This window comes from Heptranchias perlo, chromosome 1, assembly GCF_035084215.1.
Source record: "Heptranchias perlo isolate sHepPer1 chromosome 1, sHepPer1.hap1, whole genome shotgun sequence".
Classification (NCBI taxonomy): Eukaryota; Metazoa; Chordata; class Chondrichthyes; order Hexanchiformes; family Hexanchidae; genus Heptranchias; species Heptranchias perlo.
In genome coordinates, this window is record NC_090325.1 from 64541839 (window position 1) to 64568772 (window position 26934).

The following is a 26934-nucleotide window of genomic DNA, read 5'->3' on the forward strand; positions in this document are numbered from 1 at the left end:
CTGTCCCACTCCCTGTCACTGCCCCACTCCCTGTCACTGACCCACTCCCTGTCACTGTCCCACTCCCTGTCACTGCCCCACTCCCTGTCACTGCCCCAGTCCTTGTCACTGTCCCACTCCCTGTCACTGTCCCACTCCCTGTCACTGCCCCACTCCCTGTCACTGCCCCACTCCCTGTCACTGTCCCACTCCCTGTCACTGCCCCACTCCCTGTCACTGCCCCAGTCCTTGTCACTGTCCCACTCCCTGTCACTGCCCCACTCCCTGTCACTGCCCCACTCCCTGTCACTGTCCCACTCCCTGTCACTGCCCCACTCCCTGTCACTGCCCCAGTCCTAGTTCTCCCTCCTGCCTCTATTACTGTCACTACTGGAGCTCCATTTGCAGCAGCTGCACTTCTGCATTCTCTCCTGTGTAAGTGCTGCCACCGTGCAACAACAGGACTGCTACTGGCGACCGGGCTTGGCAGCTCCCACTTCATCCTGTTCCCAGTTGTATTGGTTTTAAACTGAGAAGCAGTCTGCTTTCCTCTTTCTGCCACCTGCAAACCAGGAGAGAGAATGTGTTAAAAAGACGAATAGATGTAGGCAGTTCTGGTTAAGATGGAAGCCTACAATAGTAAGAGTCTTTAGAAAGCATTCTGAGAATTGCAAACAAATGGCAGCGATACACCATGTGACCTCTAACAGAACCATAGGTCCTGGTAAATGCTATATTAAAAGGCACTGGAACAACAACAACTTGCTAGCTCCTTTAATGTAGCTCCTTTAATGTAGTAAAACGACCCCAGGCGCTTCACTGGAGCATTATCAAACAAAATTTGACACAGGGCCTCATAGGGAGATATTAGGATAGGTGACAAAGAGGTAGGTTTTAAGGTGTGTCTTAAAGGAGGAGGGAGAGGTAGAGAGGCGGAGAGGTTTAGGGAGGGAATTTCAGAGCTTAGGGACTAGACAGCTGAAGGCACTCCTGCCAATGGTGGGTTGATGAAAATCGGGGATGTGCAAGAGGCAAGAATTGGAGGAGCGCAGAGATCTCAGAGAGTTGTAGGGCTGGAGGAGGTTACAGAGTTAGGCAGGGGCGAGGCCATGGAGGGATTTGAAAACAAGGATGAGAAATTTAAAATAGAGGAGTTGATGGACCGGAAGCCAATGTCAGTGAGCACAGGGGTGAATGGGTGAACGGGACTTGGTGCGAGTTAGGATACGTGCAGCAGAGTTTTGGATGAGCTCAAGTTTATGGAGGTTGAAGGTGGGAGGCCAGCCAGGATAGCCTTTAAATACGAGTCTAGAGATATCAAAGGCATGGATGAGGGTTTCAGCAGCAGATGACATAGACAAGCGATGTTACAGAGGTGGAAGTAGGCGGTCTTGGTAATGGAGTGGATATGGAGTTGGAAGTTCAGCTCAGGGTCAAACAGGATGCCAAGGTTGAGACTGGCCTGGTTCAGCCTCAGACAGTGGCCAGGGAGAGGGATGGAGTTAGTGGCTAGGGAATGGAGTTTGTGGCGGGGACCAAAGGCAATGGCTTTGTTCTTCCCAATATTTAACTGGAGGAAATTTCTATTCATCCAATACTGGATGTCGGACAAGCAGCGTGAGAAATCAGAGGCAGTGGAGGCAGAGTGAGGTGGTGGTGAGGTAGAGCTAGGTGTCGTCAGCGTACATGTGGAACCTGACTTTGTGCTTTCGGATGACGTCGCTGAGGGGCAGCATGTAGATGAGAAATAGGAGGGGGCCAAGGATAGATCCTTGGGGGACTCCAGAGGTAACAGTGCACGAGCAGGAAGAGAAGCCATTGCAAGTGATTCTATGGCTATGACTGAATATATAGGAATGGAACCAGGCGAGGGCAGTCCCACTCAGCTTGACAACGGAGGAGAGACGTTGGGGGAGGATGGTGTGGTCAACCGTGTCAAAGACCGCAGACAGGTCGCGAAGGATGAGGAGGGATAGTTTACCACGGTCACAGTCACATAGGATGTCATTTGCGACTTTGATAAGGGCCGTTTCAGTACTGACAGGGGCGGAAACCTGATTGGAGGAGTTCAAACATGAAAATGAAAATTGGGAGAGATGTATTATGGGTGGCTGAATCGATCTCTCCTGTTTTACACTATCATCCAAAGTCAAAATCACCCTCTTCTTGACTTCCCTTAAGCATGCCAGAGCAATGGCAGTATTTCAAAAAATTTGCTCCTCCAGCTGACCAAAATCTATACAACCCACAACAAATTTTATATAAGAGTCATCTAAAATAAGATGAGACAAACCCAATTAACGTCAATTCTTAATAACCAGTGCATAACATAGTGCATCTTCTTCAATGCTCAAGAAGGCATGAGTGGGAATACCAAGTGTTGGAGATGGTCCTGCAGCTGAGCAATGTTGGAAATTTGGGGTGGCTGCCAGAAACTCAACTGTCGGTCTCTGTCAATCATGAACGAAAATAGAACAATGTACTGAAGTAGAAAAAGAATGTATGCACCCAAATTACAGCAGCTATTGTATCAAACTTCCATGATTTGAAACAGAATTGATGAAATATAGACAAGAATGTAATTGACTATTTTGTGCCCCCGTAAATGAAGCTAGAAAAGGTCCAACAAATTGAATAAAGTAAAAGATTACAATTGTAACTACACTGCATACTATTTTGCATGAATTGTACCAATAGGTAAGGCTCAGTTTGGATATATATTTCAGTTGATTTCTTTCAAAAAAAATTACCCATGGGAACCTTAAAGCAAGTGTTGTTAAAAGTCTCAGCGGTGCTGGACGCCAGCCATGGGTTGATAGATTAGAGAATTGTAGCTGAACATCCCAATTCGCCATGTATGCTATTCCCTCCCCTCCACCATTTCATTTACAGTCCAGCCCAATTCCTCTCTGTCTCTCAGCACAATGGAGTCAGTGTCCGCTTTCACACTGAAATCCTGGACGCCTAAAGCCCGAATCTTCGCGGTCTTCACATGCATTGTGGTCTGCATTACCGCGTTATGCGTGCTGCAGTTTAAACTGTTTAAGCACAAAAACAAAGACTTCTATTCTTTCCAAGTCTTGAATTCCAGAGGGAAGCCCGTCTCCCTGGAAAAATACAGAGGCAAAGTGAGTTGCATCAGAACCCTGGCTTCTTTGCATTTTTGAACGAGTTACTGCACGTTAATCGTTTATAGGACAGTGTGTAAATCTGTAGGTATTTGCTTCTATTTTATGATTGTATGTTTACAGTATGCATGATTGTATGAATGAAATTAATGTCTGCATTTCATCTTCGTCCCACCCGTTAACTTTTACTTTGTTAATACGGGTTATCTTTTCTTTTGAACTAGTTAAAATTATCCCATTCTCCTTTAGGATTGATTACCGAGCATTGGCCGCGGATATTGTTGTTAACGTGTTGGCCGGTTTTTTGCAACAGTAGTGAGTGTTTTCTGTGTTATACAGGCTTCTCTGGTTGTAAACGTGGCGAGTAACTGCGAGCACACAGAGAAAAATTACCGGGGCCTGCAGGAGCTGCAGAGAGAACTAGGGCCCATGCACTTCAACGTGCTGGCATTCCCCTGTAACCAGTTCGGAAAATCCGAGCCCGGCACTAACTCCCATATCGACAGCTTCTCGAAAACAAGTTACGGAGTTACCTTCCCCATTTTCGGCAAGATCAAAGTGTTAGGGAACGAGAGCGAGCCTGCATTCCGATATCTCATAGGTGAGATAACTTTGATCGTTTTATTTTCCCGTACCAAATCTTGTCTTAACTTGTGTGTCTATATTTATGTTGCATGGTTAAGAGTTTAAAGGAAGAAATGTTTTAATTATACCTTTCCTTTACCTATCTCTTCACCAGTGATGATCTGAAACTTCCACTGCAGTTAAACTATTTTTAATGTCTTTTGTATTTACGGGCGTTGCAGTGCAAAACCCCTGTGTATATTCCAAAAAGTGTTGAGCAACCAAATCTATTTGACCATCTGATCAACTGTCTCTGCTGCTTCCCTTTGCCCTCTAAGCCAATCTCCCCCAGGCTCCTTACCACTCTAGCTCTGCACTCTTATCTCTCTGTTTTTGAACTCCATGTTTGAACCCCTCCAAACAAGTTTCTGTTCCTGCCACAACACTGAAATGGCCCTTATCAAAGTCACAAATGACATCCTATGTGACTGACTGTGGTTAACTACCCCTCCTCAACCTTCTCGACCTATCTACAGCCTTTGACAAGGTTGACCACACCATCCTCTTCCAACGCCCCTCCTCCGTCATCCAGTTAGGTGGGACTGCGCTTGCCTGGTTCCATTCCTATCTATACAGTCGTAGCCAGGGAATCATCTGGAATGGCTTCTCTTCCCATTCCCGCATCGTTACCTTTGGAGTCCCCCAAGGATCTATCCTTGGCCACCTCCTATTTCTATCTACCTGCTGCTCCTCGGCGACATCATCCGAAAACACGACGTCAAGTTCCACATGTACACTGACGACACCCAGCTCTACCTCGCCACCATCTCACTCGACCCTCCACTGCCTCTGATTTGTCAAGTTGATTGTTCGACATCCAATGCTGGATGAGCAGAAATTTCCTCCAACTAAATATTCGGAAGACTGTTTTCAGTCCACACCACAAACTCCGTTCCCTAGCCACCGACTCCATCCCTCTCCCTGGCAACTGTCTGAGACTGAACCAGACCGTTCGCAACTTTGGCATCCTATTTGTCCCTGAGATGAGCTTCCGACCCCATATCTGCTCCATCACCAAGACCGCCTACTTCCAGCTCCATACCATCGCCCGTCTCCGCCCCAACTTCAGCTCATCTGCTGCTGAAACCCTCATCCATGCCTTGTTACCTCTTGACTTGACTATTCCAATGTTCTCCTGGTCGGCCTCCCACTTTCCACCCTCCATAAACTTGAGCTCATCCAAAACTCTGCTGCCCGTATCCTAACTCGCACCAAGTCCCGTTCTCCCTTCACCCATGTGCTCGCTGACCTACATTGGCTCCCAGTCCGGCAACGCTTCGATTTTAAATTTCTTACCCTTGTTTTCAAATCCCTCCATGGCCTCGCCCCTCCCTATCTCTGTAACCTCCTCCAGCCCTACAACCCTCCGAGATCTCTGCACTCCTCCAATTTTGGCCTCTTGCGAATTTTAATCGCTTCACCATTGGCGGCCGTGCATTCAACTGCCTAGGCCGCCAGGGAGTTTAGGGAATTCCCTCCCTAAACTCCCTGTCTCTCTCCTGAAAGATACTCCTTAAAACCTACCTCTTTGACCAAGCTTTAGGTCACCTGTCCTAATATCTCCTTATGTGGCCCTGTGTCAAATTTTGTTTGATAATGCTCCAGTGAAGCACCTTGGGATGCTTTACTACATTAAAGGCACTATATAAATGTTGTTATTTTCCCCCAATCACCCTCCGCCAACTCCAAGCACATGTCATCCATAAAACCTACCTCCTGCTCCCTTGCCTCCATTTCTATTAAACCCCTGACCACCCAATTTTCCTTCCTGGCCCCCATGCTAGCTGGTATAGCAAATGGTTACCACTCAGAAGGTTGTGAATCTTTGGAATTCTTTACTGCAGAGGGCTGTGGATGCTGAGTCGTTGAATATATTCAAGGTTGAGATAGATAGATTTTTGGACTCTATGGGGAATCAAGGGATATGAGGATTGGGCAGAAAAATGGAGTTGAGGCCGTAGATCAGCCATCATCTTATTGAATGATGGAGCAGGCTCGAGGGGCTGTGTGGCCTTCTCGTGCTCCTATTTCTTATGTTCTTATGGTTACATCTCTTCAGGTATTGCCTCCCCCTTTCAAAACTACCATTGCCACACCTCTCCTCAGAAAAACCACCCTCGATCCCCTCTGCCTTCTCCCATTTCCAACCTCTCTTTCCTGTCCAAGGTCCTTGAACTTATTATTGCCTCCCAGATTTGTGCCCATTCCTCCTTGTTTGAATCCCGCCAATCAGATTTCCAACCCTCCCAAAACTGCCCTAACCAAAGTGACAAATGATATCCTCCGTAACTGTGACCAAGCTGCACTATCCCTCCTTAACCACCATGGTCTCTCCACAGTCTTTAATACGGTGGACCACACCATCCTCCTCCAACACCTTTTCTTTGATGTCCAGCTGTATGTGACTGCTGTCATTTGGTTCCAGTCTTACTATCCGATTCTAGTCAGAGCATCTCTAAAAATGGTTACCTCTCAGCACTCTCACCTTGAGCGTTCTCCAAAGACCCCTCCTTGGCCTCCTCCTCTTGCTCATCTAAATGCTGCCTTTTGGAGACATCATCGACAGACTTGTGTTCAACCTCCACATGTACGCTGTTGACACCCAGTACTATCTCTTCACTGCCTAATGTCTGCTTTGATTTGGTGTCTGTTTTCCTCACACTTTTGAAGCTCCTTGGGGTGTTTTTCCACATTACAAGGCGAGTTGTTAAAGGCCACCATTGGTGGCCGTGCCTTCCACTGTCTAGGCCCTAAGTTCTGGAATTCCCTCCCTAAACCTCTCTACCTCTCTCTCCTCCTTTAAGTCACTCCTTAAAACCTACCCCTTTGACCAAGCTTTTGGTCACCTGTCCTGATATCTCTTTATGTGGCTCGGTGTCAAATTTTGTCTGATAACAGTTCTGTGAAGTGCCTTGAGATGTTTTTACTACGTTAAAGGTGCTATATAAATGCAAGTTGTTGTTTTTCTTCTTGGCCCATTTATTTTAAATGGGTTAACCTCTCTGTTAAAATAGTGAAATGAGGAATTTGGAACTAGCAGATTTGGTATTTATAGAGGAACATCGCTGACAGTAATTTTTTATTTTAATATTTTTGATGAAAATGTGTCAGAAAGTACTACAGTTTAATTTTAATTTATGTAACTGACTAAACCAGTTGTATGTTACAGTCCATTCTGGACTAAGTTGTATTTGCCCTGCAAAATATTAAACGCCACTTGCAAAATATCTTAACAAATGGAAGACCCCCAGTGAACAGTGGCTTTTGAAATAATTGGCATCTTTGAATTTTGTTTTCTCTTTACTATTTATCATTAAATAAATCAAACTTTCTTCAGCATCTTGATTAATATTTTTAACAGTTAATTTGGGAGGGAAGACTCATGTAAAATCCATCTGTGGGAAAGTTAGATCTCTTCCATGATTAAAATAACTCCCATATTGGCACATCCACAGTATGATTTGATTTCAGAACAATGTTAAATCAGTAAATAAATCCTTTATGTACCACTTTAATTCTTACACAAGAATGCTGTAAAACTAATAGAGGATAAGCATTGGTGGGCCATGATATAGGACTTATATTCCATGAGTGAGCTGATCCAACTCAACAACAAAAAAATTCTGAGCAAACTGTGGTCAGGATAATAAATGAGAAATACAGTAATTTCCTATATCTGCTTATTGTCTACTCTATTTATACCACGTGTTAGGTAGGTCATTAAAAGGATAAAAAATAATCTTCGCTGGAAAATAAGATGATGTGACAGCAGGGTGGTTCGGCAGTTGTCACTGTGAAACTATTTTTTAGTCGAAATTACGATGTTACCTCCATAAAACACAACCAAAAAACATGGAGACCAATGTAACCATATATGACATAAACTGAACTAAACTATTACAGGCCATGGTATATGTCTATGAAATATACTGAGACTCTCACTAAGGATTTAATGCTTCCAGATGTGACCTTTTACAATTCAGCCTTGGACAGAAATCCCATAGAATAAATATAATTTACACTAAAGAGGGCTAAACATTACTTTGTCTATTTCAATGCTGATGTAATGTACAATTGCTGAAACTATTGAATTTCATTCAAGGATGCTAAATGCAGAAACATGTTTTTGTCTTTGAATTGCCCTCCCCCAACAAATTCACGTACGGAATGTTATGTACTGCCCTCCTATTTTTGTTGATCTCTCTACTACTTTTCAATCAGTGGAATTAGTATGCCTTTCCTTAATAAACACAAACTGCCCAACGTGAGGCTCAAATGCACAACGCTGAGATTAAGAGTCACGTGCTCTACCGACTGAGCTAGCCGGGCGTGTGTGGAAATAGTATAGGATTACAGAAGCCAGACAATTTTTTTTTACTTTTAGAAGAAGTAAGTAAAAGGCCAGCTTCACATTGGCTATGGGCCCACTAGGTAGTAGATTGTGTGACCCTTGTACTGGAGGATCTCGCTGCCAACACTGAAGCCTAATTTCACGTGGACGCGTATTTTGATGACTAGGTGGGCCGATACATTACCGACATTGTCTATCACAAGCCCCACATAACCATGTTCCCATGAGGGGTTCTCCTGTTGATTCCTCTGATGTTGCCGATCCTTCTGTCTCTCACATCTTGCCTCCACATTGGCACGGCATAGCAGTTCAAAGCCCTTCACTCATTCTCTCACTTCAGCACGCCATTGCCATCTGTCAGTGGCCAGGGTTTCACAATTGTCGAAGACCATGTTGTACTACTTCAAGTGAATTTTTAGTGTGTTCTTATAGAAGTTCTATAACTTATGTTGTCCGCCCTGCTTTCTTCTGCCATCCACCAGTTCTCCATAAAGCAACTGCTTTGGCAACTCTACATCCTAACAAAATATATGGCCACCACTACTGCAAGGAAAAACTGATGCAGGAGCACCTCTTAAGTATATTTTCTATTGAGGTGTGGAGACTGGCATTTGCGGTGTTATTCTTCAGTGCTGGGATACTAAAAAGCTTGGCAGTACAAAGGTGTATAATGAAAGCAGTAATATAAGGCAATACAAGGAATTATAAGCACTTACCCTAAGTAAGACTTAGGTAATAAGTTTTTTTTGCTACACTTAATTCATTACTTAAATGATGTCGTTTGCTGGACAGATGTGCTGGATAATATAGACTATGGAGATCCCCTTACTGCTTGTCTACTCTTTAACATTGTTGTCAAATTTGTTCAGTTTGAGCATTTGACCAATGACATTATTTAAACTTTTAATTAAACAATTAAGACAAAACTCATTACCTGACAATGTACTTATACTGCAGCCATCGGTTCAAACCAGGCACTACTGGTTTACACTTCTCGTGCATATGCAAACCTCTTCTCCCAGCAACTAAAGTTTAAGGGGCCAATTTTATGAATGTACATTACCAGTGGGAATCTTGTCTGTCAGTGGTGCACATTGGGAAGTTTTGGGCTTGCTGCCCATGATTTTCCATCCATTGATTTTAACGAACAGAAAATCGTGAGCAGGGCCCCCACAATTTCCCGAGTTGGACGGCCAGAAGGTGAGGCTACTCGCTGATAGCACGCATTCGTAAAATAGGCACCGAACTGTTTAAGGAGACAGCTGACAGCATCCACAATATCTAATCATTTAAATTAATTTTAGGTAGGTTTATGAACTACCTAGGATGGCCAAAGAACCCACTCGGCACATTTTAAACCCAGTTTGACATCGGCCTGGAGTTACATTTCACACAATTTTAAAACCCAAATTCTTGAGGGAGTCTCACACTTCTCCCCTGATTTGGATCTGATGTGGAGATGCCGGTGATGGACTGGGGTTGACACCGTTCACCTGAGGAAGGAGGAAGCCTCCGAAAGCTTGTGGAATTTAAAATAAATTTGTTGGACTATAACTGGGTGTTGTAAAATTGTTTACAACTGATTTAGATCAGCACTACAGGTTTATTGTCACTGTAAACAAACCATCTCACAGTGACAATAGTGTTGTGTAAATGAACTCTTAGAGTCTACATTCAAGTTGTCTGTAATAATTTAAATTAATTGTCAGCTCACTTACATATTTGTATGTCAGTATTACAATTGAACGGTGGAAAGAAAATTACTTAGTGCACTGAAAATTTAAAAGGACACTACCTCCCCAAACTCGAGCGACTGCACCTGGCACGGTGGAGACTTTTGGTGTACTGGGGCCAGATATGGATAAGTCACCTTTCTATTGACATAGTACTCATGATGAACTGCTGAGGTAAGGTATTTGCAACACTGGATGTAGTCCAGTGCACTGCTTCAAAAACAATATCATTGCGATATTTCCAGCAGCACATTAATACTGTCCCTAGTATAATAGTGTTTCCCATGAATCATGCACTGCTGCTATTGAGGATGATAGAGATCAAAATATACCGTGGTAGTTTGCACATTGCTAAATTGTGTTAGCAATTGAATATTGAAAGCAGAATTTAAGAGAGATAAAAAGCTGATTAACGTTTGCTTATTACATACTCTACATTGTATCACAAGGGCTATTCTTAATTTTTCTGCACTTAAACGCATTGGAACAGCAAAAATACAGACATAAAAGAAATTGTCATTAAAATGGAATGCATGGAATAGTCATTTTGAGAATACAGGATCAGAATTAACTCTACAGTCCATCTCCACTTCCTCAAATATCTGTCCAATTCTCCCTTAAATCTTTTATTCTATATGCCTCAACAACCTCACTGGCTAGACTGTCTCATGTGCTCAGGGATCTCCACAAATACCCCTCCACAGATCCCTCTCCTGTATTGTGTTGTATAGCCTAGAGCCATTTGGTTTATATTCTCACTGTTTATTTCTCTTCCATAGTCTCATTACCTTATGTTTGTCCACAGTAGGTACCATTTCCCACTCATCAGCTTCCTACCCAACCCACCCAGATCCCTCTGTATTTGGCTTGCCTCCTCCCTATTGTTTGAAACACTGCCCCCCCCTCCCAATTTGGTGTCATCCACAAACTTAGCTTTGTTTCCGTCACCTTCTTCAAATCATTTATATATACTGCAAGCAGCAATGGCCACAGCACTGATCGCTGTGGCACCCTGCTAATGACCCCCTGCCTTTTCAACACTGTTTCTTTGCTTTCTCTGGTTTAGCCAATTTTGTGTTGACCTCAGAAATTTGCCTCCTGGTCCATGCCTTCATACCTCAAAAACTAACTATTCATGCATTACCTCCATTAGCAAGCACATTTATTTGTGTGTTTTTTTTTTAAACTTTAGACACTACAAAGATGGAGCCCCGATGGAACTTTTGGAAATATCTGATTAACCCAAAGGGCCAGGTGATAAAGGTCTGGCGAACTGAAGAGCCCATGGCAGCCATCAAGCAACAAGTATCAGACTTAGTGGCAAATATTATACTGAAAAAGAGAGATGAATTTTGAAACAACAGCAGTGTCTGACAGCTCCCTCTTGTTTTGTATTTCAAAAAGAATCATCATTCTTAAAGCTCATACACACTGTTGCAGTTTAACTTGGCAGTGAACCCTCCCTTAGATCTGAAATATCCAATCACATGGAGGTATTGTGGGATCTGGTATTGAATATTCAAACCTAAAACTCTCTAGTCAAGTGACCAGCCTTTCATACAATTACTTCCAAATGTTTCCAGCTTTTAGTTACAATAGAATGAAGTCATCATTTTATAGTGAACTAAAAACTGTCTTTACATGACCTGCTTTGCTAGATATATATTTGTCTCATAATATTTCTGAAATATACCAATGCAGCATTGCAGGTCATTGTGAACTACTATTGCACGTACAATCACACGCTGTGGTAATCGTAAAATCGATTTAAATTGTTTATGGTGTAAGATAAAACAACCACTAAGAATGAACAGATTATCTTTTCCAATTACAATTGGTTTGCAATGTATTTACAGTAATATAAATCAGATGTGATTTAAAATGAACACCTTGCTGGTCTCACATATGTAAATGCATTATATGCCTTTTATTTAAAGGGTTTTGGAGTGTTTTGTCTATAAACTCAGCTCCTGGATCAGACAAAATCAATTTTGCAAAAACTCAGATTCTGAGTCATTATGTTGACTATTGGAAATATTTGCACTGGAGCAGATGTGCTACCTGCCGTAGCGCAGATGGCTACACTTCTTAATTCAGGTCATCTGATTCATTCTGCATGGTTACTGATTAAATGCTAGTTTGTACTCATTTCTGTGGGTGGTCCAATACTTTTTAATGCCAGTCCCAGGACTGACAGTATGTGCACCTAAAGAAAATCTTCAACTTCAGATACGTTTCTTTCAGTATTCAAATAGTGATATTGCGATTCTGTAAAAGAAATCTTTAAATGCGCTCCTTCTAGTCCTATGGCACTATCTCAATGCGAGCACTTTTTCTCATCATAATGCTTGTATCGTCCTTTTTCTTATGATTTGAAGGGGAGAGGGGCAGTACCCAAGGAGAGAGAACCATTTACAATATTAGCTAACATGGGGGCCAGGAAGGGAAGTTAAGTGGTCATCAGTTTGGTGGGAATAGGTTGAGGGAGCAGGAGGTGGGTCTCATGGTTATGATGAGCTCGGAGAGGGCCTGAGGGGAGATAGGAGAGAAACTACAGAAAAATGCAAGTTCAGGGCTAGGACAGGGGGGGATCTGTAGTGGAAGTTCAGCTTGGTGGGCTAGGGGAAGGGAGGGAAGCGACAGAGGCAGCTGAACAGATGGTCTCAATCTTAGTGACAAAGTTGTCCATGAGCTGCTCGCACTTGTTGTTTGAGGTGATGGTGGAGGAGGAAGGGGAGAGAGGTTTAAGAAGACAGTTTGTAGTGAAGGGAAGCTGGAGGTTATCTTTGCATTCCAGGATGATCCTGGAATAGTGAACAGTTTTGGAAGAGGAGAGCAGGACCCGATAGTGCTTTATGTGGTCCAGCCAGATCTGGCGATGAATGGCTAAACCAGTGGTCCGCCATAACATTCAAGTCTGCGTCCCTTGGACTTAAGGGAGTGGAGATGAGAGCCGTACCAGGGGAAATGACAAGGGTGAGAGAGAGTAATGGTTTTAATGGGGAAAAGGACATCAAAGATGGAGGTGAGGGTGTGATTGAGCAGATTGGTAGCTGCAGAAATGTGGTGAATGGAGGACCAAAGGCTAGGCAGTTGGGAATTTGTAAGTGACTTGGGAAAGAGTTTTTTCCAAGGGCAAGCACAGAAGGAAGTGGGATTGGGAGGGGGAAGCGGGGTGTGGGTGGAGAGGGATACAAGGAAGTGATCAGAGATGTCCTTATCCATGATTGACACGATGGATGTAGAAGAGGAGAAATGTGAAAGGAGAAAACTGATGGGTACTCGCAATAGATACTGTAGTCAGAAACAAAACTTAATTATTTAAATATTGATAGACATATGCTAACTCTCAAAAGTTTGAAAATTGCTAGGGAATTGAGGTCTGCTAAATGTAAAAACAAAACAAGCATTTTAAACAAATTCACTTGATATGCAAATTAAAAATGTTTCACAGGTTTCACAGAACTTTGCTAATTTGCAGTGAAAGCCAACGAAATGCAGATCCATATCAGTTATGAATTTTTGATATTCCATTAAATGCTTTAGGCATCTAGCAAAACAAAGTTAGAATGTGATTGATTACAAGGATCATTCTGTATTGAGGCAGAAACATCATGGGCGCTAAATTGGGCCGTGTAGCGCCTGCTGTTTCAGCGCTACACGGCCTCTCCGACATCCAAGATGGCGTCTTGGATGCTCACGCACGTTTCCTGCGTGATGTGCGCCAGATGCCATCTTGGTATAGGAGTTTGCGCAGGCGCAGATGACGAACACTGGAATCATGTAAAGTAAGGAGAAAATGGCTTCAATCAGTGTGCAACGCTGATTTAAAGTGATAGACACCATTTTGGGACTTAACGCTCAACTCAACGCACATTCTTAACCCCGACCATCTGAACGTGTCTTAGAGTGCCTGGAGGACCTCCCCACCGGTGCTATTTAAAGGGACCATGCAGGATTTACAGGTTAGTGGCTGGATTATTGCCTCTGGCTGCCGAGACATTTGTAACTGTTTTTGGAGGTCTCCTAGACTTCAATACTAGGACACGGGGACATAGCCTAACGTTTAGAGCCAGGACGTGCAGGAATGAAATTAGGAAATGCTTCTACACGCAAAGGGTGGGAGACGTTTGGAATGCTCTTGTGCAGACGACAGTTGATGCTAGCACATTTGTGAATGTTAAATCTGAGATTGATAGATTTCTGTGAACCAAGGGTATTAAGGCATATGGGGCTAAGGCGGGTATATGGAGTTAGGTCACAGGTCCACCATGATCTCACTGAATGGTGGAACAGGCTCGAGGGGCTAAATACCACTGCCTCTTGCTGCCTCTTGACATGCCCCACCTTCTCCTGCAAGAAAGTGGGGTGTGTGCCTGGATGATGTGCCCGTCATGGATGAATAGCTGCCAGTGTGTGTGGCCTGTGAGTTGTGGGTGGGCGGCTTGAAACAGTGGTAATGTGTAAGGGCGGGAGGAATCATCTGATGGGAAGAGTTGAGTACTGATGGAAAGAGTTTATTGGTATGTGGGGTATGGGGGGTGTAGTGCATGAAGCAGTTGGTAGGAGACACCACTTGACAGTTGACCTCACTCATCTTGACCTCTCGTGTCAAAGCATTGAACTTCTTCCTGCACTGCATCTATGTTCATGATGCTGTGTGCCTGGCATTGACTTCATCTCCCACTGTCTTTTGAGTATATGTCTGGAGGGCCTCTTGCACCCCCCCCCCCCCCCCCACTGTGGATATAGGATGTCCCTCCTTCCGACCTCCTCTTGCACCCAAGGTCTCTAGTGCATCAGCAGAGAACCTTGGTGCATGCACTCTCGCAGGCATACCAACTCAGATTGGCAGATCGGTGAGGTCTGGTGGGCAGATTGGTGGATGTGGGATTTAGTAATGCGCAACCTTTATTCAATGTTTTAACATAACTCACCTGTGTTGAAACATAGGGATGGGATCTGCATCTATGTTTTACGTGTGCGATGTCTGATCTCTGTTCAGACTCCATGCAGACAGTAGATGTTATTTTCAGCAAATAACAGATACAGGCTACCTTTAAGAGATTTCCAAGAAACATCTTCCCTTTAAGAGATGGAGCTCCCTCTGGTGGTGGAAAGTGTGAATTGCATTCATTCCACGTGCAAGGCCTGGAAAGGAACGCTGATTGCAGGTGAGTGCTCCCTGGAGACCAAACTTGCGTCTTGCCTGCCCAGGTCCGTGGAGCACAGGGTGTCGCGCTAACATCGCCCAGAACGGACCCTTAACCAATTTTTCCCCCAAAGGCTTTTAGTCTGAAACCTAAGGATGGGAATTTTAAGAAAAATACCGAAAAACATTCTGCAGAACTAAATTATTTTGATTTTACACACTGTATGGATTTAAATATCACAGATCGGCAGTTACACTTGCCAGAGTATCATCTATTTAATTCTTTGGATTAGTTTATGTCAATATTGTTACAGTCATATTGAAATTCAAACATCTGAAAGTCACATTCATATAAAAGAATAAATATAAAAGTTTTGAAGTGAACAGACATTCCAGTATCACACAAAACACTCTGTTGTGTGGTATTCCAAACTGCTGTGAACCAGGAAGGAACAATTTCATAAACTATTGAAGCTACATACAGTTTATTTTGGGAGTAACTGTGTTTTGCTTGTCGACTGGTATATTATTATCTTCTACTTAATGGGATGGTGTGATCTGGTTGTGTTTCATGGAATAGTTCGGGCTATCCTTTAGTAATTATAACATGACTGGCCTGATACATACATTTAGAACCTTTAATAACTAATGCTGGATACTTTTAGGATCAAGGTCTTGTATTATGGTGATTGTGTGACTTTCAAATATCGGTGAATCTCTTCAACAAATTACACAATAGCTTACAATAATTCCTCATTAGAGTACAGACAGCACTATACGTGATACATCATCGTTTAAAATGCAATGGATTAAGATTACTACAATCAAAACTGACTAGAATTCCAGCCTGTGGCTGGTACAGATGCCCAATGGTATTTCTACACTTCACATTAAGGAACTCACTCTAGAATGATCTGACCTTGTGGCTTCCTTGTCTTTTTCACTAAGTGCATCATGCACACACCATTCCAGTCCACAGGATCATGACTTTCAGTGAGAAATTACTCCCTAATTAAATTTTCCAGAAGTTTAAATAACTAGCACATTTCAATCAGATGCTTCTTATGGACCACTCTTTGAAATAGCTGAAATGGAACAATTGTATTCCAAACTTCCTTGGGATTGTACATTCTGACCCCTGGACCAATTCACAGAAACATTACACACAGTACAGGTAAGGATGCACAGTATTTTATGCTACTCACAAAATAGTTCTAATATGTGTCTTATGTGTCTAGTATATGTCACCACTGTTAGTTCCTTTCTAAAGACAGCATTGTCCTTTCTATGATTTCCGCACATCAGAGAAATTACTGTGGCTATGTTACGTACTTATTACCATATTGAATTTTGAAAGACTTATTAATATGTTTTTTTAAAATGTGAGAGATTTAGTTCTGGTGAGTGAAACCTATGGATAGATGTGCTGTAATAAAAACAGAAAATGCTGGAAATACTCAGCAAGTCAGGCAGCATCGGTGGAGAAAGAAACAGAGTTAACATTTCAGGTCGATGACCTTTCGTCAGAACTGGAAGAAGCTAAAAATTAACAGTCTTTAAGCAAGTCTTTAACTTCTTCCAGTTCTGACGAAAGGTCATCGACCTAAAATGTTAATTCTGTTTCTTTCTCCACAGATGCTGCCTGACTGCTGAGTATTTCCAGCATTTTCTGTTTTTATTTCAGATTTCCAGCATCCGCAGTATTTTGCTTTTGCTATAGATGTGGTGTAAGTTCTGGAGCTTTCACCACTTCTGTTCAATGACAGTAATAGTGATTGACATTTCAGTATTCCTAATGCTTGTGTTATAATAGCTGTGATGATATAAAAATAGGTCAAGAACCATGAAGGGCAACACATCTCCAGTTTATTAAAGGGTCAAATATTTGATCTAAAGAAAAACTCTCTGTGGCAGTCCTGTTGTGCATGATTCAGTTTGGGGTAATGGTATATTTGTGTGTATCTCAATGTGACTACAATACAAGAGCTTTGTATATAATCTCTGCAAAAAGTCAATAAACATACTTTATTTTGGATGCTTTTTTATGTTTTGAGCAGTAACATTGATTTAAATGTTTCCCTTGGTGTGTGCCTACATTGCACACTTGCTACTACACTGGTAGGAGGTGTGTACTATTATGTTGCACTCTCCTATAACAAAATTGATTCCACAGCTATCGCCATGCTATAAGACTGTCTGTCCAACATCAACTTGTGGGTGAGCCAGAGTTTCTGGAAGCTGAACAGTGGCAAGACCAAGTCATCCTCTTCACCCTCCAGCTGAAGCACCACATCCTAGTCCATGATCTCATTCCTCTTCACCAATGTCGCTTAAGCTCAGTATGCAACCATAGCATCTTGCTCAACCTTGTGCTGAGCTTCTATCCCCACCCAGACTGTCATCAAGACTGCTTATTTCCACCTCCAATACACCACCCGTCTCCTCCCCTTCCTCAACCCCACTGTCACTGAAACCCTTATCCACACCTATGGTACATCTAGACTCAACTTTTCCGATACCCCCATCACTGGCCTCCGGAATTTCACCTAACATAAATTCATTTTATCAAGACCTCCACTGCCCACATCTTCTCCTGTTCAAAATCTCCAAATCTCTTCACAGTCTTTCTCCTTCTGGTATCTGCAACCTCCTTCCCTCATTCATTTTTCTTCCAGTTTTGGTCTACTGCACACTCTCCTAATTTCTGCTTTACCATTAGTGGTAGAACCTTCAGCCATTTTGTCCCGCATTCTGGAACTCCTTCTCTAAACCCATTAGTCTTGCTATCTCTCCCTACCTTCAAAAAACCTTATTAAAATTTAACTCTTATGTTAAAACTGTGCTTTTCACCATTTTCCCTAACCTCCCCCTTCTATTCCTGCTCAGGTCTTAAGTCCAACCAATGTTCAGTTGCTGGCTCCTGTAGCATGGGTCTCCAACAGCCAGAAACCACATCAATGTAAACCAGACACTTTGTTTTAGACCAGCAGCAGGGAGGACACATATTTCACTGGGTCTTTCTGGTTTCCACTGGCCTTAGTGGGCCTAATAAACAAGCTGCTGCACCGCAACAGTGGATTTCGGCAGGGATTGTCATGACGTCATCATGCACAAAGTTTGACGTTATCTTTGTTGTGGCATCATGATGCAAAATCATATCCTCACTATTATACACATGCACACTGGGAAAATGTAATGGTCAGCCCTGTGCATGCACAGGATGTTGGTCCCACATAATGCAGCCAGCTTACCAGGAAACCAACTGCACATTACAAAATTATATGTAGGAGAGTGACTTAGTTAACTTATTCCTTGAGACCCGGAGAGCAATGCAACAGCAGCTCATGAAGCACCTTGGACCATTCTCCTATGTTAAAGATGCTATATAAATATAATTGTTTTTGTTGCTGTGAGATCATGAGCTAATATGGTAGTGCATGTAGCTGCTGATTCCTGTTTTGCAGCCAGCTAACATTACACTGCCTAATCAACACACATACTCCTGATTACCTCTCATTCATTGCTCTTGATAAAGCCCTTGCACACAAATGTTATTGTGTTAAGTACTGTAAGTAGTTTGCTCTTTAGCTGGATATCTGTCAATGGCAGACATCTGCTAACAGGCATTCAGCTGACAAGAGGCACAGAGACTTTATACAAAAAACAGTGAATAAAAGAGGAGACAATTTAAACTATTTCTCTTAATTTAGTTCTACAGCAGTTATCAAACTCTTGACTGAAAATCTTTACTAAACTACCATACTGGCTCCTGTAGCATGGGTCTCCAACAGCCAGAAACCACATCAATGTAAACCAGACACTTTGTTTTAGACCAGCAGCAGGGAGGACACATATTTCACTGGGTCATACATACAGATTTGCCTCTGAAATCTCATTTAAGTTGGAATTCCACTGAGAGAGATTAGTAATGAACACACTAATGCAATGTATGAAACTCCTTCATATGTTATTTTAGTGAAGCCACTAATCATTGAAAGTAGCCAATGATAGAATTCCATGCTAACATGTTCACTAATATCACACAGAACAATTTCAATGCAATTGAATTTTCAAATGTAGCTGCCTCCAAGGAATGATGGTAGAATAAGCATGCGCGGTAGGAGGGCAGCAGTAAGCTAACCGGTGTCACAGATAGATACAACCAGCTAACGTTACACTGCCCTACCACCATGCACAAAAAATATAAAGCACCATTTGTTCATCTGGTGGTTTCCTTCCCTTGTCTTGAAACAACAGAAGCACTGACCATGCGGCAGGTGGCGGAGTACTTAGCGGCTGCTGTCCAAACAATAAGCAGCCAGCTAACAATACACTGCCTACCTGACTCAAGGATAAATATTCCAGTTGAAAGATGCTATATTTCAGAGATTCGTATCAAAAATACTCTGTCATGATAATATTCTTCTAACTAGCATGAAGGCTAGTGTTGGACCAGATTAATAAACTGTACTTATATATTGATGACAGGAAAGCGAATTAGTAGAATAGTTCTCAGTCTAGATATGTATGTGCATATATAATGTATTAGATCATGTAAGCAGTCTCTTATAGTATGGGCTTTGATGGTATCTGTGGAGATGTCGACAGGTTGGACAATACCTTCCAAGGAAGATAGCATGGGTTCAGGGGAGGTAACTTAGGAGAGGATTGTAAAATTCAGCTTTAAAAAATCCATGGCATAAAATTATGACTTGTTTCCCTAGTGCAATTTTAGGATGCAATAGGATGATAATTATGTAGGAAAATCAGTTTTGTTGGAAAACGTTAAGAACTGGGCTGCAATCAGGTTTCAAATGTGGTTCTGAAGTCATCAATAAAACCAGAAAATTGAGATCTTGAGATATTGAATGGTTTCACAGCACAAAACTGCACTTAAGTAATTAGCAGTCTCTCTCAGGCCTTATATAAAATATTGAATATTTTGATCTAATTTTTCCATAAAGCAGTTACGTGAAGCATCCATTGTCATCAAAGAATTTACTTTGTGGAACTTACTTGTTATACCTCAGTTGATGCCTCATTTTTGTGTTGGTGAATGAGGCCCTAGTCAAAATGTTAGGTTCTAATTGGAGAATATATTTAAATTGTATTTTAACTGGGTGACAGAATGGGGCAGTGGGTTAGAGCATGGCCCTTTCATATCTCACACCAGATTGAATCCTGTCCATTAGGTATGAAAGTCTCCTTTCACAGACAGCTATCAGGTTTCTACTTTTGTACTGCGCCAAAGGGTGCAATCTTAACTCGATTTTCACAGCGATACAAATACAGATCTGCATTTTCACTGCTTACTCAATCTGGTGTTAGTTACAGGAGCTCTGTACATATATATCCTATTCATGCATGGAGGCCTGGTCACTGACCTCTGACTGTCAGTACTTGCAAAATAAAATAGGAAAATGCACATCATTCTGCTGATAGTGAAATAACCTGGAAAAAGTGGTCTCACTATCAATCCAATGTACATTTGCCCATTCATACTGTATTTGTGGCATTGAGTTGTGCAAAAAAGGATACAGCAAAAGTGGCAAGGTAGAACGTAAAAGCACCAACAGTGAAATGAGGCTGAGTAGTCTCAATTCAGCTCCACAGCGCAAAACGGAACATAACGCAGGACTAATTGGTATTGAATTAACAATCTCACTCAGAAAGGCCATGGCTGATATGGGAAATTGATCATTCGATCCAGTAGATGTGCTACTGAGACTGACTTTAAGGGGCATTGTAGGGGGAGTGTAAAAGGAACTTTGTCCTGCATCTAACCTATGCTATACCTACCCACTCCCCTGTGTGTTTAATGTTCACATAAGGTGCCAAAAAATGTTCCATTCCTCTTGATAGGATCAAATTCACCGAAATAAAAATTGTTTGAATCCCTGGCTATAAGTCCACTGATTTTATTTTACAGGTTCCTATCCCTTTAGTCAGCCTTTCTTCGATCTATAGTGGTTAGTAGCACTGTTCACTTATTTAAATTTATGTAATTACCTTGGAAATGTTTTTATGCAATATATACAGGCCAGAACATCCTATATGTAATCAATTTCAGAAATGGTAACATACTGAATTTGAAGTCAATAGATGGTCACTGGGACGAAATGTATAAAGATTTCCTTTGAATTGTATTGTGGTCAGAATGCTACCTAAAGTCTCTGAATAATAATCTACCTAATTGTATTTAAGCACAAAGGTCGAGCAGTCAGTGTGCCGTTGAAGACCGTAGATGATTTAGTGCTCTCAGATGCAGCAGTGTGGAATGTAGCTAGCAGCTGCTGACCTGTCAGACACAACAGCCAGCTAGCAGTACACTGCCTGACTGCCACATCCTTCTCATCTTTCTTTTCTTTTATTTCATTATAAATCTGACATCTCTACATCTTCTTAAGAACTGGGTTAAGTGCTTCACAAATGTTGTATTTTTAGCCACTCTATGTTACAAATTTAACTCATCTACTTGCAATATTCCATTTTTTAAGTGGTCGGTTAGTTAATATCAATCCATGCTGGCTTATAATAAGCAGAGGATAATAGATACCAGAGGGTGATAACAAGGCATAATGTCATTCACACCATAAGTAAAGCTGAAGCAGTTTCTAACTCAACTGAGCTTCAAACTGAGATTGCTCCCTTGGATCATTGGCATACATTCATTTTTAATAATATATATATAAACTGAAGAGTTAACAATGGCAATTTCATTCAGCATTTGTTTCATTTATCTTTCTAGTGGCAGGTTTAACGGCAGGTATGAATGGCCTTGGGGCTTCATGTAGTTGCTGCATCCAGGTTGAAGGATTAACAATTGTGATTCAATCCTTACAAACTGATCCAGTGATGCAATGCAATTGATTACCAATAAAATATCTCAGTCTGTCTGTATTCTGAATTTGTTTTTACTGCCAACTTGTTTAAGCAATAATTTTCAGCCCCAGTTCTGAAGATATGGATACGACGTTTCACATTATAAAAAGATACCTTAAACAGTCGGTGTACGTATTGCTGTGAACTCCACTTTGTTTCATTGGCAAGTTTCTTCATTATTTTCTCCTAAGAAATAAAATGGAATTAATTTACTCAAAAACTGGTTTCTTTTGTGTACTTTGCACAGCCTAGACCACAAATAGACAACGTTTCTTTTCCCATTCAGTAACTTGCTTCTTTCTGTAGTTTTAAACCGGAGTATTTACTCACATACTGTAGTAAATTCGATTTCTTACTCCAATCTGTAAATGAATGTGTAAGTCTGAGAAAAGAATGTCACTGGCTACAGTCCTATTAACTGCAGCCTATTACTTTCTTTGATACCTACCTTTTAAAAAAATTCTGTTCGCTCACCTGAACTCCCATCTTCACGTTCAACCCAGACTCCTAAATATTCATCCCCTAGTCATTACCATGTGTCAATCGAGTTAAATCTAAGTGACACTTACCCATTGCATCTCCTCTCCCGTCTTGGTTTTACGGGAAAAAAATCTTTCTAATTCCCACTCCATTCTCCAACACAGGAAAGTTAACTAGGGTTAAGCTACTACAATAAAACAGAGCAACAGAAAGGCAATCCTTGCAATTTATCTCAAAGCAGGTTCCTTCTGTCTCCCCTTTTCTTTCCAGTATAACCAAGTACCATGCTGTCACTGACTGATTCTAGAAGTACTTGTCTACACTGAGCGCTGGATCAGTTCCTTCTTTGAGTCTCACTGTTTCTCAGCTTTTGTTTTTAAAGCTTGTTCGAGCGCCCGGGCGAGCGGGAAACACCTCGCCTCTCACCTGATAGGTGGAAAAGCGGGAAACGCCCCCTGTGTTGTGACGTAGGCCGAAGGGTTTCCCTCAGCGAAAGCCGCGGGATCAGGTGTGGAAATGCGCCCTGATCTGACCGGTGAGAGAGTTGCGGGCCCGCCACTGGCAACAGAGGAATGGCGGGGATCAGAAACAGAAACAAAAATAACTGACAGGAACAGAGGGCCGTTTAAGGCGGGAAGAGGGACGGAATGGGAGGAAAAAAAGTATCAGATAATTTTAAACAAGATTGATTAAATGTATCAATATACTGAATATAGGAAGTAGGAAATAATTATTGAAATAGTGATAAATAAACCCCAAAATACAGTTACTCAAGCTTCTTGAACTTAAATTCATGCAATTAATAAATCCCTCATACAACCAGAATAAAACTATTACTATTGTATATCCCACGCACAAATAATATAATCGTTTTTAGAAGAAAAAAGGAGCATTCATCAATAGTTTTAACTCACCTCCCAAAACACGAGCTCAACTATTACTGACAGTCTGCTCCTATAAAGACACAAAATGACAAGGTGACAGGACTTTACTAAAACTAAAGTCTGATAGTATTTTTCATTCAAAGGCAATAAACGTTTTTCAAACATTACTTACGACTTGGGCTGAAAAAGTTTGGGCTGAAAAAGAAAATAAACTTTTTTTCAGGAGCGGAAATGTGAGTGCAAATAATAATTTCTGTACAATATCCTGGGTTGAATTTTGTTTTAATGTGTTTATTGAGCACGTTTAAAACTGAAAATAGAAAATGGATGTTAAGGAAAACGTTTTTATTAATTTTTCATGGTAACGAATTTAGATAATTCGAGCTATGAACAATGTTCTGGTGTCACAGGTTGCACTGAAGACCAACAATATATTTTATTAATGTTAGTACAGTAAATACTAGCCATGCGATTCAGTGCCGCTTCCCCATTACACACGATACGTTTATATTATTGCATTGCATTGAGTTTCAGTTGACAGTAATTAGAATTGAATAAAGGTGCGATCACTGCAACTTTAGATACATAATTCTAGTTGCTTTGGACTAATATATGATTAAATTAAATGGGGATTGGGGGATGAGCGCGAAGCCGAGTTCCTGGGGCGCCAGATTTTTTAATAGTTCACCAGAGACTAACTCTGCACAGTCAGTGACCACAACTGGAGCTGATTGGAGCAACACATGGAACGTTGTAATTCTGTTTGAGACAAGCTTGTCAGTACACTGTACATAACCTTCCAAAGCTGAATGGCTTGCAGTAGTTTTTAATTCTTTGTTTAAGAAAAAATATCAATCCTCCTCTGTTTCAATTATTCCATTTCTTAATTACTTAATCACTATAGTTAAATGTAAGGAGTCGCACAACACCAGGTTATAGTCCAACAGCTTTATTTGAAATCACAAGCTTTCGGAGCTTTGCTCCTTCGTCAGGCTCACTATAGTTAGTTACTGGCAGCCCGGTTTCTGAGCCAGCCTAATATTCCCAGTGATTGCCTTTGAAATTTCTGGCAATTATATAATGATAAAAAGACAAAAATGCAAATTCTGGAAATCTGAAATAAAAGCAGAAAATGCACACAAGTATACAGCAGGTCCATCTTATGGAACTGTGAATCATGTAGTCACCAAAGGACCCGACTCAAGGGAGCCAAGCCACATACGCCTTACACAACCTTGATTTGTCTTTTCAATCTTGCTAAATTACTAAATAATTCTGCCTGCTGCTGCGAGCATTGCGCATGCACCTCATTTTGATGGAAAGTTGCAGTGCAGGCCACCTTTAGAGTGCTGTTTGCAATTTTGGGAACCCCATTATAGAAAGGACATTAAAGCAATAGAGAACATACAGCGTAGATTTACCAGGATGTAGCCAGAGATGGGAAACTATAGGTATGAGGAAGACCCCAGATACTGGGACTCTGAGGAGGGCAACGGGCAATGGGATTAGTTTTAGATTGCTTGAGTACTTATTGCATCATTAGGTAAAACGTCCTGTTTGTGCAGTCAGTAGCAATGGGCTGCCCGCTGGAGCTCGCACAACTGAGCATGGAACTTAGAGTGCTGTTGTAGCTATTTAAAGAGCTTTAGCCGCCATTTAGTTGGCTCCCAGTTGATAATAAACAGAAGGAAAGGGGATTAACGCTTTACACTATTGTTGCACACTGAAGGATTCCAGACAGTGCATGAGAGCATTGCCAGATATTTTCCTTGAGGTACTGCTGCATCAGTGAGAAAAAGGAAGGTTGCGTTGGTTATCACTAGAGAACACCTTTTCTAGAAAGTTGAGCTATACAGGGTGATTGCCCTCTGCAATATCCAGAGGACCTGGTTCCAAATGTGGAAGAAAATGGGAGGTTAAGGAAATGTGCCAAAGTAAAGATATCCAGCAGTATCTGTCCCGGGTATCCATGCTACAAAGTGTGTCCCCGGAACTTGCAAGTGTATTACAGTTGCTCCCACCCCCCAACACTGCCAAGTAACCTTAAAACCCTTTGAACATTTAGCATGCATGGCCATGCACAACCATGACACACACGATTGAAGAAGAGCACAATGCTCTCCTGGTGCCCTAGTAACATTGCGTCCTCAACCAATACCAACAAGAACACATTAAGTGGTCATATGTCTATTTGCTATTTGTGGGAGCTTGCTGTGCATAAAATAACTACCATGTTTCCTTACATAAAAAGTCACTGCACTTCAAATGTATATGAAGCCATGAGATATGTGTCAAAACACTATATAACTGCAAATCTTTCTTATATTATCCATTCTTCTCATCATTTTAAAGACCTGGATCTCTTTCCTTCTCCTTAATTTACTCTGTAGGGCCAATTTTAAAAATGCACTCTAAAGGGGGTGGGGAGGAGCCTCACACACCGGCTATGCATATGCTGCTTTCAAAAACTGTGAATTTTTAATTGTTGTTGAACAAACTGTCCCAGTGATATCTTTTCATTATTGGACTGTTTGCCTTATTACTGAAGAGACTTAGTAAACATAAGAACATGAATGCAGAAACAATAATGACCATTCAGCCCATTTAGCTGCCCATGTTCTTTAGGTTCATGTACCGAGTTTTACTCAGGTTATATTCTTTCCTAGTAAAATGGACTGCGTTTTCCAGTCCTCACGTTCGTTGTGCAGTCGTACTTTGCTATCGAGATCATGGCCTAATTATTGATTTTATTTCTCAAGTTCAGTGGAGTTAACTGTATTTTAAGGGGGCCTATCCTTTAAAAAAAACTCAGTATAACAAGTACACTACGCTAATTCCTGAGTCCTACTGTCCCGCACACAATGGATATCAAAAACATATGATGTGATTTATGTACTTTTTAGTTTCATAAATGACATTAATATCATCGCATTTCTATAATATTAGCAATTCCTTTGAATTCACTTGGCCAACTTGTTGATCACTTATGCTGTTCAACTGAATCACTGTCGGGGTCCTCTGACCCTGGAAGATCTCCAAAGAGATACCAAGCGACCTTGTTGTCGTTGTATTTCTGTCTGTCCTATCGGCAGCTTTCTGTATCTGTTGATTTACCAGTCAGTTATTTTTATTTATTGTTATTGTTGTATACTAATGAACACTTTTCCTCCTATGATAGCACTATGTTATTTTAGGTGACCGACACTGTCTTTAAAAATTAAGACAAGCACCCTAGAAGTGTATTAGCATTTGCAGAGGTCCCGCGCCTGTTAAATATCAAAATCACTGCTGTAGGGGGCGCGCAAGCATTAATACAAATAACATTTCCATTTATTGTTCTGCTTATCGTATAAAGTTTACATTTTTTAAATGCAGCTTGTGCAACGTGATTACATTCGAACAGACCCAGAATGGTCTAAATTAATAGCAAACAAAGGTCAACTCAAATGGAGATTCGTGGGAACACAGAAAGAAGAATTATAAAGACGGGGTCATCTTGATTTAACATAATTTAATCCAGGGATTTATAAATATATTAACAGGGAAATTGTTTATCGCATTGTGACACTGAATGCAAAATGAAAATTGAAGAGCTATTCAAAGTAAAACATTTTCAAATGTTTGCTGGGTCAATCTACTTTTTGGGTCTCGCCGAACGGAATATTGCCGGTACGTCCTCTGGAGGTTTCGATGCAACAGTTGAAGTATAAAATAACATGTG

The 26934-nt window shown here is 41.4% G+C and overlaps 1 protein-coding gene across 1 annotated transcript; it reads left to right on the forward strand.

The window, feature by feature from the left end:
• The first annotated feature begins 2882 nt into the window (after positions 1 to 2882).
• On the forward strand, positions 2883 to 11963 carry LOC137322809 (probable glutathione peroxidase 8-B). The gene is made up of 3 exons (XM_067985889.1): positions 2883 to 3107; positions 3447 to 3708; positions 11008 to 11963. The coding sequence occupies exons 1-3, from the start codon at positions 2904 to 2906 to the stop codon at positions 11169 to 11171; spliced, it is 630 nt and encodes a 209-aa protein (XP_067841990.1). The 5' UTR covers positions 2883 to 2903; the 3' UTR covers positions 11172 to 11963.
• The last annotated feature ends 14971 nt before the right edge of the window (positions 11964 to 26934 follow it).

What these genes read in the sequence shown, in the direction of transcription:
- LOC137322809 (XM_067985889.1), top strand. Translation starts at nt 2,904, where the DNA reads ATGGAGTCAGTGTCCGCTTTCACACTGAAATCCTGGACGCCTAAAGCC. An exon ending in TGGAAAAATACAGAGGCAAA is followed by an intron (nt 3,108 to 3,446) that starts GTGAGTTGCATC and finishes TGTGTTATACAG; the next exon opens with GCTTCTCTGGTTGTAAACGT. An exon ending in TGCATTCCGATATCTCATAG is followed by an intron (nt 3,709 to 11,007) that starts GTGAGATAACTT and finishes TTTAAACTTTAG; the next exon opens with ACACTACAAAGATGGAGCCC.